The sequence below is a fragment of the Oncorhynchus clarkii genome, chromosome 9, assembly GCF_045791955.1.
Source record: "Oncorhynchus clarkii lewisi isolate Uvic-CL-2024 chromosome 9, UVic_Ocla_1.0, whole genome shotgun sequence".
Classification (NCBI taxonomy): domain Eukaryota; kingdom Metazoa; phylum Chordata; class Actinopteri; order Salmoniformes; family Salmonidae; genus Oncorhynchus; species Oncorhynchus clarkii.
In genome coordinates this window covers 29188760-29204094 of record NC_092155.1, presented here as the reverse complement: position 1 = coordinate 29204094, position 15335 = coordinate 29188760, and the positions used below count along the sequence as shown (strand labels likewise).

Genomic DNA, 15335 nt, shown 5'->3' with positions numbered 1-15335 from the left:
GCGGCGATGGCTAGAAAGCCGGTGACGTCGATCGCCGAACGCTGCCCGAACAAGGAGAGGAGCCGACTTCGTCGGAAGTCGTGACATCAACAGGAAACATGTATAGCGTGTACTGTATTGTCTGTCAGTCTTATAGAAACCTTTTGTACATTATGAAGCTTGTGATATTTATGTGCTTAAGCGTTCATAATTGTTGTAAACACGGGCAACATAAAGGTTTATTGTGGCAATGCATCAGCAAGACATCTCCTGACACGTGGAATGAACAATCACATTTAATATTCCATGCGGAAGATTTGGATGTGTAGATTTTAAAAGCGAGGCTGCTGTATTGCATTGGTTGTACTACTGTCTGGGTCTGTCTCAGTGAGATGAATGGGAAGTTTGTCTGAGGTCTATTATGGATTGAATATAGTGAGGCCTGGCAGGATCGGGGGCGTTTCAGGGTAATTTGTGTAATGGATGAGTTTCTCTCTTCCTCCCCTGACTTTTTTTATTTCCCTGCCTGCCGGGCACACACACACCCAGGCATGGACAAGCATCAGACTACACACACTGACACGCTAGCTGTCTGAATAACTGAATGGGTCTGTCTGAGAGGCATCATTTCTAATCAGATTTTTGCTTTCTCTCCCCCCCCCCCTCTCTTCCACAGTGAGGCTCCATGACAGCATATCAGAGGAGGGATTTCACTACCTGGTCTTTGACTTGTAAGTTCAAACCTGCTCTATTGTGTCACTCTACAAAACCCATCAACCCCAACCATCCAACCAGTGGTATATGTAAGACATGGCTTTGTTTGATCCACCAGAAAAGAAGGAACAAATATTAAAACAAAAATGATGGTTAAACTCAAATATACACATTGACAAGTACAAGCAACTCATTTCAGCATTACTGCAAAAGTAGGCGAGTGGAAGGGGGAAAAGTAAGGAACTTGTCTGTAGGCCCTGCATTAAAGACCAAAATTGGGGGTAAATAAATAAAGTATACCTGTTTCATATAAGGACCGAAAAATGGACAGCCGTGTCATATAGATTTCAAAATAGTTGGGAAGAGATATTCAGTGTACCAATTCCATGACACTGAGGAGAGGCAGAATCCTGAGAATTTGTTTTGGTACTGTCCATATGTAGCTTGTTTTTGGTCGCAGGTCCAGGAATGGCTAAGGAATTGCAACATTTACATGGAGCTAACGCTGCAACTTAAACTGCTGTGTGATTTTTTTTAAAGTCATAGTCAATCGATCAATAGTATAAAAATGCTTTTTGCAACAAAAAAAATATCTTTCATTTGCAATCTGTAGAAACGATGAGAATAGAGAGGTTCAGAACGTTTGAAACATCAGAGCACAGTTTAAAAATATATGGCAAATAGAAATCGAAACTGGATGGTGTTGAGAGATGGGAGGGGATGGGATTTAAAACAAACAAAAGATAACTATTGTTAAATACATTGTTCATAAAATGTATATAGTATGTATAAGCTGGAAGTAGTTACTCCAATTAGGGGAGTAGTGATGGGGTTAGGAGAAAATAATAAAGGAAAATATATTTACAAACAAATGCTGGAAGCCACAATCTATCTGCAATATTAAAGCTGATCGAACTCGTAAAAAAAGAAAAAGACATGGCTCTGGCTACAATGTCCTACAATGACCAGAAACAATGCAATCCTTTCCTGGCTTTCTAAGATATGTACAGTATCCTTGCACACCTAGTTCAGTAGGCCTACAATGCTATTGGCTCTAAAAGCTCTCCAGAGATGAAAGTTAATTGAGTTGAATAGGTTTAGGTCTAGATAATGAATATAATGTGTGTATGTATGTATGTGTGTGTATATATATATATATATATATACATACATACATACATACATACGCACACACACACACACACACACACACTGGGGCAAAAAAGTATTTAGTCAGCCACCAATTGTGCAAGTTCTCCCACTTAAAAAGATGAGAGGCCTGTAATTTTCATCATAGGTACACTTCAACTATGACAGACAAAATAAGAAAAAAATCCAGAAAATCACATTGTAGGATTTTTAATGAATGAATGATGTCTTGAGATGTTGCTTCAATATATCCACATAATTTTCCATTCTCATGATGCCATCTATTTTGTGAAGTGCACCAGTCCCTCCTGCAGCAAAGCACCCCCACAACATGATGCTGCCACCCCCGTGCTTCACGGTTGGGATGGTGTTCTTCGGCTTGCAAGCCCCCATTTTTCCTCGAAACATAACGATGGCCATTTTATGGCCAAACGGTACCATTTTTTTGTTTCATCAGACCAGAGGCCATTTCTCCAAAATGTGCGATCTTTGTCCCCATGTGCAGTTGCCAACCGTAGTCTGGCTTGTTATGGCAGTTTTGGAGCAGTGGCTTCTTCCTTGCTGAGCGGCCTTTCAGGTTATGTCGATATAGGACTCGTTTTACTGTGGATATAGATACTTTTGTACCTGTTTCGTCCAGCATTTTTACAAGGTCCTTTGCTGTTGTTCTGGGATTGATTTGCACTTTTTGCACCAAAGTACATTAATCTATTGGAAACAGAACGTGTCTCATTTGGAAATGGCTCCCAAGGATGAACCAGACTTATTTTCTGAGGTCTTGGCTGATTTCTTTTGATTTTCCCATGAGTTTGAAGGTATGGCCTTGAAATACATCCACAGGTACAATTGACTCAAATTATGTCAATTAGCCTATCAGAAGCCTCTAAAGCCATGATACCATTTTATGGAATTTTCCAAGCTGTTTAAAGGTGCAGTCAACTTAGTGTATGTAAACTTCTGACCCTCTAGATTTGTGATACAGTGAATTATAAGTGAAATAATCTAGTATTGGAAAAATTAATTGTCATGCACAAAGTAGATAGTAGTTAGTTTGTTAACAAGAAATTTGTGGAGTGGTTGAAAACGAGTTTTAATGACTCAAGCCTAAGTGTATGTAAACTTCCGACTTCAACTGTGTGTGGGTGTGTGTATGTATACAGTCGTATGAAAAGGTTTGGGCACCCCTCTGAGGCTGCATAATAATTTACTCTGTCGTCACAGAAAATGATCACAGTGGCATGCCATTCATTTTCTAATAAAAGCTGAGTACTGGGGTATTGTCCAGACAAAGATTTTTAGTGTAGCAATATTAAGTTGTATGAAATTAAATCAGATGTGAAAAATAGGCTTTGCAAAAATGTGGGCACCCTTGTCATTCTGTTGATTTGAATACCTGTAACTACTTAGCACTGATTAATTGGAACACTCAATTGGTTTGGTGAGCTCATTAAGCCTTGAACTTCATAGACAAGCGCATCCAATCATGAGAAAAGGTATTTAAGGTGGCCAATTGCAAGTTGTTGTCCTCTTTGACTCTCCTCTGAAGAGTGGCAACATGGGGGCCTCAAAACAACTCTCAAATGACCTGAAAACAAAGATTGTTCAACATTATGGTTTAGAGGAAGGGTACAAAAAGCTATCACAGAGATTTAAGCTGTCAGTGTCCACTGTGAGGAACATAGTGAGGAATTGGAAGACCACAGGCACAGTTCTTGTTAAGGCCAGAAGTGGCAGGCCAAGTAAAATATCGGAGAGGCGAAGGATGGTGAGAACGGTCAAAAACAGCCCACAGACCACCTCCAAAGACCTACAACATCATCTTGCTGCAGATGGTGTCACTGTGCATCGTTCAACAATTCAGCGCACTTTGCACAAGGAGAAGCTGTATGGGAGAGTGATGTGGAAGAAGCCTTTTCTGCACACACACCACAGAGTCGCTTGAGGTATGCAAACGCACATTTGGACAAGCCAGCTTCATTTTGGAATAAGGTGCTGTGGACTGATGAAACAAAGATTGAGTTTGGTCATAACAAGGGACGTTATGCATGGCGGCAAAAGAGCACAGCGTTCCAAGAAAAACACTTGCTACCCACAGTAAAATTTGGTGGGGGTTTCATCATGCTGTGTGGCCAGTGCCGGTACTGGGAATCTTGTTAAAGTTGAGGGTCGCATGGATTCCACTCAATATCAGCAGATTCTTGGGAATAATGTTGAAGAATCAGTCACAAAGTTGAAGTTACGCCGGGGCCGTATATTTCAACAAGACAACAACCCAAAATCCTGCTCAAAATCTACCCGGGCATTTATGCAGAGGAACAAGTACAATGTTCTGGAATGGCCACCCCAGTCCCCAGACCTGAATATCATTGAGAATCTGTGGGATGATTTGAAGCGGGCTGTCCATGCTCAGCAACCATCAAACCTAACTGAACTGGAGATGTTTTGTAATGAGGAATGGTCCAAAATACCTTCATCCAGAATCCAGACACTCATTAGAGGCTATGGGAAGCATCTAGAGGCTGTTATTTAAGCAAAAGGAGGCTCTACTAAATATTGATTTGATTTTTCTATTGGGGTGCCCAAATTTATGCACCTGTCTAATTTTGTTTTGATGCATATTGCACATGTTCTGTTAATACAATAAACCTAATTTCACTACTGAAATATTACTGTGTCCATCAGTTATTTGATAGATCAAAATGAAATTGCTGATCCAAACACCCAATTATTTATAAATGGAAATCATGGAAATTGTCAGGGGTGCATATATATACGATCATATTTACATAAGTATTCAGACCCTTTACTCAGAACTTTGCTGAAATGCCTAGAGTCTTCTTGGGTATGACGCTACACGCATGGCACGCCGGTATTTGGGGAGCTTCTCTGCGATCCTCAAATTCTGTCAGGTTGGATGGGGAGTGTTGCTGCACAGCTATTTTCAGGTCCCTCCAGAGATGTTCGATCGTGTTCAGGTCCGGGCTCTGGCTGGGCCACTCAAGGATATTGAGACTTGTCCCAAAGCCATTCCTGTGTTGTCTTGGCTGTGTGTTTAGGGTCATTGTCCGGTTGGAAGGTGAACCTTCGCCCCCAGTCTGAGGTCCTGAGCTCTCTGGAGCAGGTTTTCATCAAGCATCGCTCTTTACTTTGCTCCGTTCATCTTTCCCTTGATCCTGACTAGTCTCCCAGTCCCTGCCACTGAAAAACATCCCCACAGCATGTTGCTCTCACCACCATGATTCACTGTAGCGAGGGTACAGGTTTCCTCCAGACGTGACCCTTGGAAATTCAGGCCAAAGAGTTCAATCTTGGTTTCATCAGATCAGAGAATCTTGTTTCTCATGGTCTGAGTCCTTTAGGTGCCTTTTGCCAAACTCCAAGCGGGCTGTCATGTGTCTTCCGTCTGGCCACTTTACCATAAAGGCCTGATGCCTGGAGTGCTGCAGAGGTGGTTGTCCTTCTGGAAGGTTCTCCCATCTCCACAGAGGAACTCTGGAGCTCTGACAGAGTGACCATTGGGTTCTTGGTCACTTCCCTGACCAAGGCACTTCTCCCCTGATTGCTCAATTTGGCTGGGCAGCCAGCTCTAGGAAGAGTCTTGATTTTTCCAAACTTGTTCCATTTAAGAATGATGGTGGCTACAGTGTTCTTGGGGACCTTCAATGCTGCAGAAATGTTTTGGTACCCTTCCCGAAATCTGTGCCTCGACATAATCCTGTCTCGGAGCTCTACAGACAATTCCTTCGACCTCATGGCTTGGTTTTTCTCTGACATGCACTGTCAACTGTGGGAACTTATGCAGACAGCTGTGTGCCTTTCCAAATCATGTCCAATCAATTGAATTTAACACAGGTGGACTCCAATGAAGTTGTAGAAACATCTCAAGGATGGTCAATGGAAACCAGATGCATCTGAGCTCAATTTCACATCTCATAGCAAAGGTTCTGAATACTTATGTAAATAAGGTATTTCTGTTTGCAAAAAAATATTTAAAAAAACGTTTTTGCTTTGTCATGATGGGGTTGTGTGTGTAGATTGATGAGGAATACAAGTTATTTAATCAATTTCAAAATAAGGCTGTAACATAACAAAATGTGGAAAAAGTGAAACTGTGAATACCTTCCGAATGCACTGTATGTAGAATGGTGAGAATCGCAATAAATATAGTTTCGGCACCTAAGTATCGTAAACTCAGCAAAAAAAGAAACGTCCTCTCACTGTCAACTGTGTTTATTTTCAGCAAACTCAACATGTGTAATTATTTATACGAACATAACAAGTTTCAACAACCGAGACATGTGACTAACAGAAATGTAATATTGTGTCCCTGAGCAAAGGGGTTGTCAAAAACAGTCAGTGTTTGGTGTGGCCACCAGCTGCATTAAGTACTGTAGTGCACATCCTCCTCATGGACTGCACCAGATTTGCCAGTTCTTGCTGTGAGATGTATCTTTGCAGCATGCCTAAGGCATGTTCACGCAGATGAGCAGGGACCGTTGGCATCTTTCTTTTGGTGTTTTTCAGAGTCAGTAGAAAGGCCTCTATAGTGTCCTAAGTTTTCATAACTGTGACCTTAATTGCCTACCGTCTGTAAGCTGTTAGTGTCTTAACAACTTTTCCACAGGTGCATGTTCATTAATTGTTTATGGTTCATTGAACAAGCATGGGGAACAGTGTTTAATCCCTTTACATTGAAGATCTGTGAAGTTGTTTGAATTTTTACAAATTATCTTTGAAAGACGGGGTTCTGAAAAAGGGCTGTTTCTTTTTTTGCTGAGTTTATATGTGTCAGGATAATATTGAAATGGCCAGGTCCCTGGCAATTCCCAGCCCTACCTGTTAGTGGGGCATATTCATTTGTAAGCACACTGTACATGTAGTAATTGCTAGATAAATGAATACTAATTCCAATTCTATTTCCTCCATGTGTGTCCCCAGACGCTCTCCAGGCAGGACGTGGGAATAACTAACACAGATGTGCTCCGTAGACTGCCTCCTCTCTTAGGTTCTGTTCACCAGTACCATCTTCCCTTCATCGGCTTCCTTTCTGTCAGTTGTCTTTTCTCCTCACCGCTCCCTTCCGGGTGAATTTACATAATCATCCAAAGAACAGAAGGGTTCATCGCAATTACCATTGGTTCAGAGCTGGCCAAGCTTGCAAAGATAGATAAGAAAAGTTCACGAGCTTACACACTTGGTCTGTGAGCAATGTTTTGCATTGTCACTGTTGCTTTGAATATTTTGTAAATGTGTATGTTTGTTCAGAGGTGTCAACGCAGAGTTTTGAGGCATCGCTCGACTCATGCCCCCAAGGATGTTTACACGATTCCTATTTATGGAAATCTAAGTGGGCAGCTCCAAAGGTGGCCCCAAAGGCAATGAAGACGTGCGCACTGGTGCAGCCGTCCAGGCTTTTTGTGTCCCTGCTCTACACCCAGCCCTCTCCTCTCCCCCTGATGTTCCTCTGCACAGGAGTCTCTAGAACTTAAACACTCATTATTTATTCCTCCCAGTAGACAGCACTTTATTTTCCAGTTCTGTTTCCACTGGTATTTACTGTGTGTGGGTGTGTGTACAAGGAAAGGGTGTTGTAGTTTTTCAAAAACATTTTTGCATTGTTTTCTCACCCTCCAGTCAAATTATGTGATGGGCTTGTAAATTACTCTTAACAGTCTAATCTTCTCATAGACTCTGATGTAGTGAAGAAATTGGAATATACCACCGCTCCGCACGGGTATTTTAAATAGACTAAACGCCTATCTCCTCCTTTAAGGATTACAAGGTTAATCCGTTGGCTGATCAAGTGTGTTTATTTCCAATGGCAGCATGCCAAAACGAACCTTATGTTCCACAGATGTCAAAGTGGGCTGGAAATCCCCGTCTCGCTCTGAGTAGTTCCTGAAACTCTGGGCCCTAGTTAAAGCCAATTAATGCCCCGGAGTTTTCCCTTGGTGAGGTCATCTGGACAGTGAACAACTCAGATCTGTATTTAGAGGGGACACAGTAAAGTATGTATTGGTTTCGAGGTCTGTTTGCCTGGCTCCTTATGATGCATCACAGTTAGTTTGAACGCTAGCCTTTTGATCTGAGTGATTTGATTAGTGTTCCTTCCATATAGCTCTCTCCCCAGCAACAATGTCTGTGCTTCTTCATATGCTACTGCATGTTGCATCCATATTTCACAATTTTTTTGACGCACATCAATATCACTCCAGAAGAAAAACTTTACGTCTACTCTCCCTCGCTCTTTCGAACAGTCCATCCAGCTCGATGCCCATTACTTCCACTATCTTTCCATCTCTCTCTATCACTCCCTTGTGTATTGGCAGCAGTTTTGGCGGTGTTTAATTTGGCAGCTGGAGGGGGAAATCGGTGCCAATTTATTTAAAATGCTGCATTTAATTTGACTAAGGGCTGTTAAAAAAAAAGGTGCCGCTCTTAGGCAGCTGAGATTAGTGAATTGCGGGGACGAAAGCTTTTCTTTCCTTTTACCCAAATAAACCTGGCCAGAAGAATGACGACAAAACGATGAGACAAATGAGGCAAATTACATTGACCGTGAATAAAGGTAAAACACATATAATTATGTTATATACACCTGCCTTTATATTTTTTATGCATTACTACGAACAAACTGAAAGCATTGCGAGAATCCATTGGACGTTTTGACTGCGGTGTGTTGCACTCTGAACACAATCCATGTACAACAGTCTGGTGTCGTTCCAGTGCCAAGGGTGGTTACAGGAAACATTCCCATCTCCTGTGTTGCCCAATTCCTTGGAATAACACTTACGATTCGGGACATTTAGCTCACTGGAACACACAGGAATGCATTCCAATCTAATATGTCAACTACATGTTTTATTCGAACACCGTTGTAGGGGTGTCTAATGCTATTCTAATGATCAGAATGCACAAGCATATTTGCTGTTTTGTCCAAATCGTGACATCTTTTGGTGTCTCGTTTCTCTCCTTGAAAGATGCCTGAAAGGCAGATTTGCATAGCTGACTGCACCCTCGTTCTCCGGGTCTCCAGCTGTTTTCCTGAACTTCTAGCATGGAATTATCACGTCTCCTATTCCCCTTTCTTCCAGGGTGACTGGTGGGGAGCTGTTTGAGGACATCGTAGCCAGAGAGTACTACAGCGAAGCAGACGCCAGGTCAGACTCGCACAGACTCACTTAACAGCAACTAATGTTACTGGTCTAGTCAAACACATGTCAGTGGATGTAAAAAAAATGTATATAAAAAAACACATTAGAGTTCACTTAGTTGTACACAATAGACTTAGTGGATTTTTCATCATTAGAGTTTAAAAATGACACAAGTTACTGCCTCAACATAACACATTATGCGTGTGAAAAGTACTTGTGTGTTACTGCATACACCCTCTTTCTCTTTGTTACTGTAATTTAGTAATAGAGTTGATGATATCTGTATTATATCTGTGTGCGTTGTCTGGCATGTATCTTATGGAGATACTCTTCTGTCGTCTGTTTTTCTGTTGCTCTCCTGTCACGAGGCTGCCGTCTGCGGATTTATTTCCCCCTGTATAGCGCACGCCATTAACCACACAAAGACCTGAGTTTGAGGTCATATCATTTTAATATGGATAGTTTCTACTCATTCCAAAAAGCAATGTTCCGTTTAAAGTAAGACTGTTAAAAGATTCAGTCCTTTTGTCATTCCTGATATTGAAAGTCAATTAGCGTCCTTGTGACCGAAATAGCGTTGTCACTCTCCAAAAGATTAAGTGGTAGAACATGATGTGAACTTTACTCTCCTCTCTCTCTCTCTCGGTCTCTCAGTCGCTCTCTCTCTAGTTTTTACTTTTGATATTACAGTTTCGCTGGCCTTTCTCGTTTTCGTATTTTTTGTGTGTTTTTTTTGTGTTTTTCTTTTTTTTCTTCTGATGTGTGTTCTCTCCTCTTCGCTTCTTCTGGCCTTGTCTCTCTCCTCCACAGCCAATGCATACAGCAGATTCTAGAAAGTGTAAATCATTGTCACCAAAGTGGTATAGTTCACAGGGACATGAAGGTTAGTACACAACAGAGGTTTTGCTGGCACCATGCCGGCCCCCTCGCCCGCCTGCCCACCCGTCCGCCAGAAATCCACCACCAATTAACATCCACCCCGCCCCTCCCATTCACCCTGTAACCCCACAAGCCATTTTCCTCTACCTCTCTTCCAAACCCAATCCCCTACCAGCAGCCACCCTGACCCCTCCACCAATCACTACTCGTGGCTGAGGTCAGGTGGCCCACGCGGGGGCGGCAGGGCGGTGAGGGGGGGGGGGTGACATAGCTCACCTTTTCCTCCTCTGTAAACCCAAAGACGATGTGCATGTAGCATCTCTCTCCGGTGTTCGTTTTTCTGCTCTGAACGCCTGCTGTGAGCCTGGGTCCTGGGCGTATTTGATAAGCCCCTTCTGGTTTAAGAGGGGTATAAATAGGATCAATTCATACACCTCCCTCCTCCTTACCCTCCCCAGGGTCGAGCTCACAGCCAGCGGGGAGCTAACACCACTTCTGTTTTGAGACCCGGAGGGACAGTGAGTGGGGGTGGTGGGTGATGATGTCATAGCCAGATGTCCTTGTTCTTAATGGTCCAATCAGAACACACTTTTGTTTAACTTATGCCGCATTCACTTATTAGAATATCTACAATCTTGCTTTCACCTTATAGTCAAAGCAGTCACATTCAATTGGGTAAATACATTGGCTCTACACTGGAGTACTGGTGTTATAGGGGTGGTAGTTGGAGGGATATTAACAAATCAATGGCCTAAACATCATCCCAACCACCACCTCCACCAACCTTGCTGCCCCCCCCCCACCCCCGTCTCAAGGAGAACGCACGGCACACAGTGAGTGTGAGCTTGTCACTAACCCACGCCCCCTGGTGTTTGCATGCAGTCATTGCATTCAGCAGATCCTAGAGGCCGTGCTCCACTGCCACCAGATGGGCGTGGTCCACCGCGACCTGAAGGTGAGTAGAAATGCCGGGAAGCCAAACACAGCCCTTCCTCTTCTTCCTCTCCCTCCAACTCTTCTAGTTGCACGGAGACCCCACTCATCCTGACTGACTTTCAGACTTTTTATCCGTTTGACTTTGAGGGCTAAGAACTTTGATAGACTGTCTCTGACACATCTTTTTCAGTTGAGACATGGGAGGCACAGGGTCAAATTCTGAGTTTGAACTTTTCCACTGCATTGGTGACTGCTCGGGCCAGTTAAACGCTGATGAAATGGTAATTACAGAAAGGACGTCTTATTTGGGACTTTTTGGAGAGGCATGTCGACCTTTTACGTCCACACCTCCACTGAGTGTTTGGGTGTTTGTCTTCAGAACAGTGACAGAGGTGTTAATAGGCACGGAAATAGGGCCTGCAATCGCTCCAATTCAATGGTGGATAAAATCAGGCTTGTTAAACAAAATAATAAGACGATGAGTAGGATGAAATTGTCCAAGTAGAATTTGGAGACTTGCCCTTGTTGGGTCTTTCGACTAATTCAGTGCCTTTCCTTTCTGTTATAAAGAGCAACATGTTCAACTTAATGAAACAACACGCTTCCCCATCTTGAGGCTTAACCAACAAAAATACTATTTAGTGCTTAGTAGGTGCCAAATAAAGTAACATGGTTGTGAATTTAACTTAAATCAGGTATAAATTCCCTTGTGACAGGGGGAATGGAAGCTTGTGGTGTGCGACAGGGAGATGCAATTGAATGCAATCTTCACATAAAAAAATGAAATGGATAAAACATTTCTAGCCTGTCTATCTATGGGTAACAGGGTTGACGTGTCATGCTCAACCCACTCAACCCACTCAACCCACTCAGGAATAGTAGTTTCATCATATTAACATGAGTTCAGTTCACATAACAGGGTTGGCCTTTAAAATGAGGGACAGGTTTGAATCACTAATGACACTAGATAAATAATCATCTTCAGAAATGACTGTCAAAGCAACAAAATATCTCGGAAAACTTGGAGAAATGTTGGGGTTAAGTGGGTTCAAATCTTCCTGGAGGTCATAGGGTACACAGAGGGACATGTCAAAATGTCGATGTTCTTTTCTTTAGCAAATCTTTATTCATATTAAAAATCAAATTTATTGAATTCGTCATGTGGTTTTTATATATTTTTAAATCTATATTGGTGCACAATTTCTACTTAAAATATCAAAAGTCACACATTTCATGGAACGACCTTCTTAGGGTGTACCCTTCTCCAATCCCCCCGGTCATTGCCGTCATGGCAAGTTTCAAATTTGCTAATCAAATGAGCCAGGTGCAGCCAGGAGCACAATTTCACTCCTGAAATAATCACCCTGCGTTTGCATTCGCCGAGGCCCTCTCAGTCAGTGCTCTGATTGGCTGCTACCAGCTTGTTACCATGGGGAGCGGCAGAATAGACAAAAAACAAAACAAATATGAACAAAACAAAGCATGAAAGAGGCCGATGAAAGGCCATCTCTTCACACTGGTGTGACCTACGTGTGTGTGTGTGTGTACGTGTGTGTTGGGGGAGGACCCATATTGACACACACCTGCACACACTCGCACACACTCATGCATATAGTAATTTTGACACACTGTAATGTACTGAACGGTACCATTGTATCCAACCAACCTAAATTTAGTTGGACACAGTTAAGCAGTTTGCACTCTAGACTGTTTCCACCAGACCACACACAGACTGACTGCATCAGACCAGACATCCCTCTCAAGCTGTTCCTTCAAGACTCATTGACTTCTGTCGGACTCGACGCTGACGGCACTCTGTTCAGGTCTACCTCCTCCTCTTCGTCTCATTATCCCTGCTCATCTGTCCATCTCCTTTTTCATGCCTCATCCTCTTTCCTTCGCTCCTCTTCTGTTCTTGTTTTTCTCTTCCTTTTACCCTGAACTGAACTATTCCCTCTTGTCCTCCTTCATTCCCTCTGGCCAATCTCCCCTCCTCCTCTTCCTCCCAGCTGCTCTAATCACTGACGCTGTTTCTCTCTCTCGTCCTCTGCCTGTCCACACGGGAGGTCAGGCCACTCTGGATGATGCTGGTCTGGATGACTGCATTAGAGACCAGGGCTGTCCCTGTCCCCTCTCTCTCTCCTTCCACTGCCCTCCTGTAGATTCCCCGCTCCCTCTAGGTTTAGATACCAAGCCACTGGTTTAAATCCCTGAAGTTGAGATTGAGGAATAGTAAGTGAGAGATATGCGTGAGGGTAGACGGGTGAATTTGTCAGCGTTGTAGTTGTGTGTGTGACTGAAAGCTGAGTGCATCTTTCCCGGTTGCAGTAGATACAGTAAGGCCACCGAGGCTAGTAATAATTACATCTTTATGGCTGCGAGACCTGAATTAAATTAGACCCATTATACAGGAGCCCTGAGGACCGGGCGTCAATCCTGATCACAGTGAGCTAGATATGTTCCCACACACACCACAATTAATTTACCTAGTCCTGAAAGCTATACTAGCTAGGGACTATAGCTCTCATATGTGCGTTTAGATTAGATTACAACGTATCGATCTGCCTATTTAGGGATTGTTAGTCATATTGAGTCTTCCGTAATAGCTATTTGGTTATGAAGCACATTATTTATTTAAAGCTGTTTAGGGATGATGTGTTATAAGGAAGACTCTATAGCCCTTAAACTCAACTCTGGACCTCGAAGCCAGTTCCACTGCGTTGTTTTCATTGTTACCCTCTAATCAGGGACTGCTTTAGACCTGGCACACCAGGTGTGTGCAATTAATTATCAGATAGAACAGAAAACCAGCAGGCTCTGGACCTGGTAGGGTAAGAGTTGAATAGCCCTGGTCTATATGATGGATGTTATGAGGCTGAGATTTTTTAAACATTTTTAACTGGCCCCTTCCAGTCACACCACACAGGTTACATGATGTTCTGGTGGGGAAGGGAGGCTGGGTTAGTAGGGGCGTTTGCAATGACTGCATGGCACTGTTGACTGCACTTACACCTCCCCCCCCCCCTCGTAGCATGTGAGCCCCGTCTTCGCCCACTGATCTGCACGAATCACAATTCACAAATGCTCTACTAACTGCACCAATGAATGATCATGAATTTACCTGGTTTGATTTGATGCTATATAATGTTGAGGAATTGATTCCTTTATATAGGCCAGTGGTCACCAACTGGTTGATCGCTATCGACTGGTTGATCTCCAAGGTATTCCTAGTCGATTACCAAACGTTTCTGTAACAAAAAACAGTAAAGCCTTGCGTTCCTATATTTTTATTTGTTTCGCGCTGTTGGCGGTAGGTACACTGACCCGGGAAGGCAGTGTTCCCATTTTCAACCATTTCACGTGTCTGACGGTAGAACTACCCGACAGGCCCAGAGAATCAAGTGCACCTACACAGTTTCCAGACTGTAAAAATAAATAAATAAACTCACAGCAAAGTTGATACTGTTGAGATTTCAAAACGTTTAAAACCATGACTAGAGAGAGACTCAACGAACACACCAAAGAACTGCTGTTTTTATGAGTGAGTTCATGTTTAAGTTATTCAGCAATGTCCCAACACTTTGTTCCAAAACTTTTATAAGCCATAAAATGCGTCTTCTCCCTACTTCCACTCACACTACAACCAGCACTGCAGCTGCAATGAAGGAGTATAGCAAAGTGTTCCGATAATCATACGTTGTTATTGTTAGCGGCTTGTCTCTCTTAATATCGAGGAATATTTCACTCTCTCCGGTCGTAGGCGTAACAACATGAGTTGGTGCATGAGGCAGAATTCATGCAGTGCGACTTGAGATTCGCCATCAGCTGGAACACAGTGTCCCGTTTTTTTTAAGTGGAGGTAGCGAGAGGGGAGGGACGGTGAGTCGGGTGAGAGGCAGCCGCTCACTCCCACCCCTCAGACTGACCATCAGACGCAGGCCATCAGTCCAGTAAAAATAAACTAAAGCCAATGATTATGCTCACTCAGCTGTGCCTAACTAGTAATTCAAGCATAGCCAATTTGCAGTGATAATGTATTGAGCCTATAGCTTACTGCACAAACCTCTGCTACAGAACTATTTTGAATTGGTTAATGTTGCATAGGCTTACGTTTTAAGTTCCCCCCCCAAAATAATCTAAGCGTTAGATCTCGTCTTAGATTTTGACTCAAAGTGATCTTGACTTGACAAAAGTTTGGTGACCACTGATCTAGGCCATAGAAGTGGTCAGTCCACTGACATACTGTTCTTGAGGTACTGTAACTAATGTATTTGCCCCACAAGCAAATCAGCTTCGCTCCAAAAAGTGGCTGAAACAGCTTCTACTCACATCTCCTGTTTATTACATTAAGTCTATCTCTCTTGAATTTATTTCCAATTTAGACTCCTAGAAGCCGCGTTGAAAACGGCGTTAATAACGCAACGGCGTTAATCCTCAACCTGTAACCTATTATCTAAGCCCCTCCCCTTCCTGTTCCGATGTGGACTATGCATGAGTCACTGTCGACCTCAGACATTGTAGCCC

General features: G+C 43.0%; 1 protein-coding gene across 6 annotated transcripts in view; it reads left to right on the top strand.

Annotated features, from left to right (window-relative positions):
* LOC139416190 (calcium/calmodulin-dependent protein kinase type II delta chain) overlaps window positions 1-15335 on the top strand; it is a 121060-nt gene that overhangs the window by 53192 nt on the left and 52533 nt on the right. For 3 of the 6 annotated variants that reach the window (XM_071164566.1, XM_071164564.1, XM_071164562.1), the window contains exons 4-6: window positions 656-710; window positions 8937-9002; window positions 10758-10830. In XM_071164566.1, coding sequence (XP_071020667.1) covers window positions 656-710; window positions 8937-9002; window positions 10758-10830 — 194 coding nt within the window. Of the gene's footprint in view, window positions 1-655; window positions 711-8936; window positions 9003-9806; window positions 9880-10757; window positions 10831-15335 lie in introns of all 6 variants that reach the window. The other 3 variants (XM_071164565.1, XM_071164563.1, XM_071164561.1) reach the window with 1 other exon arrangement.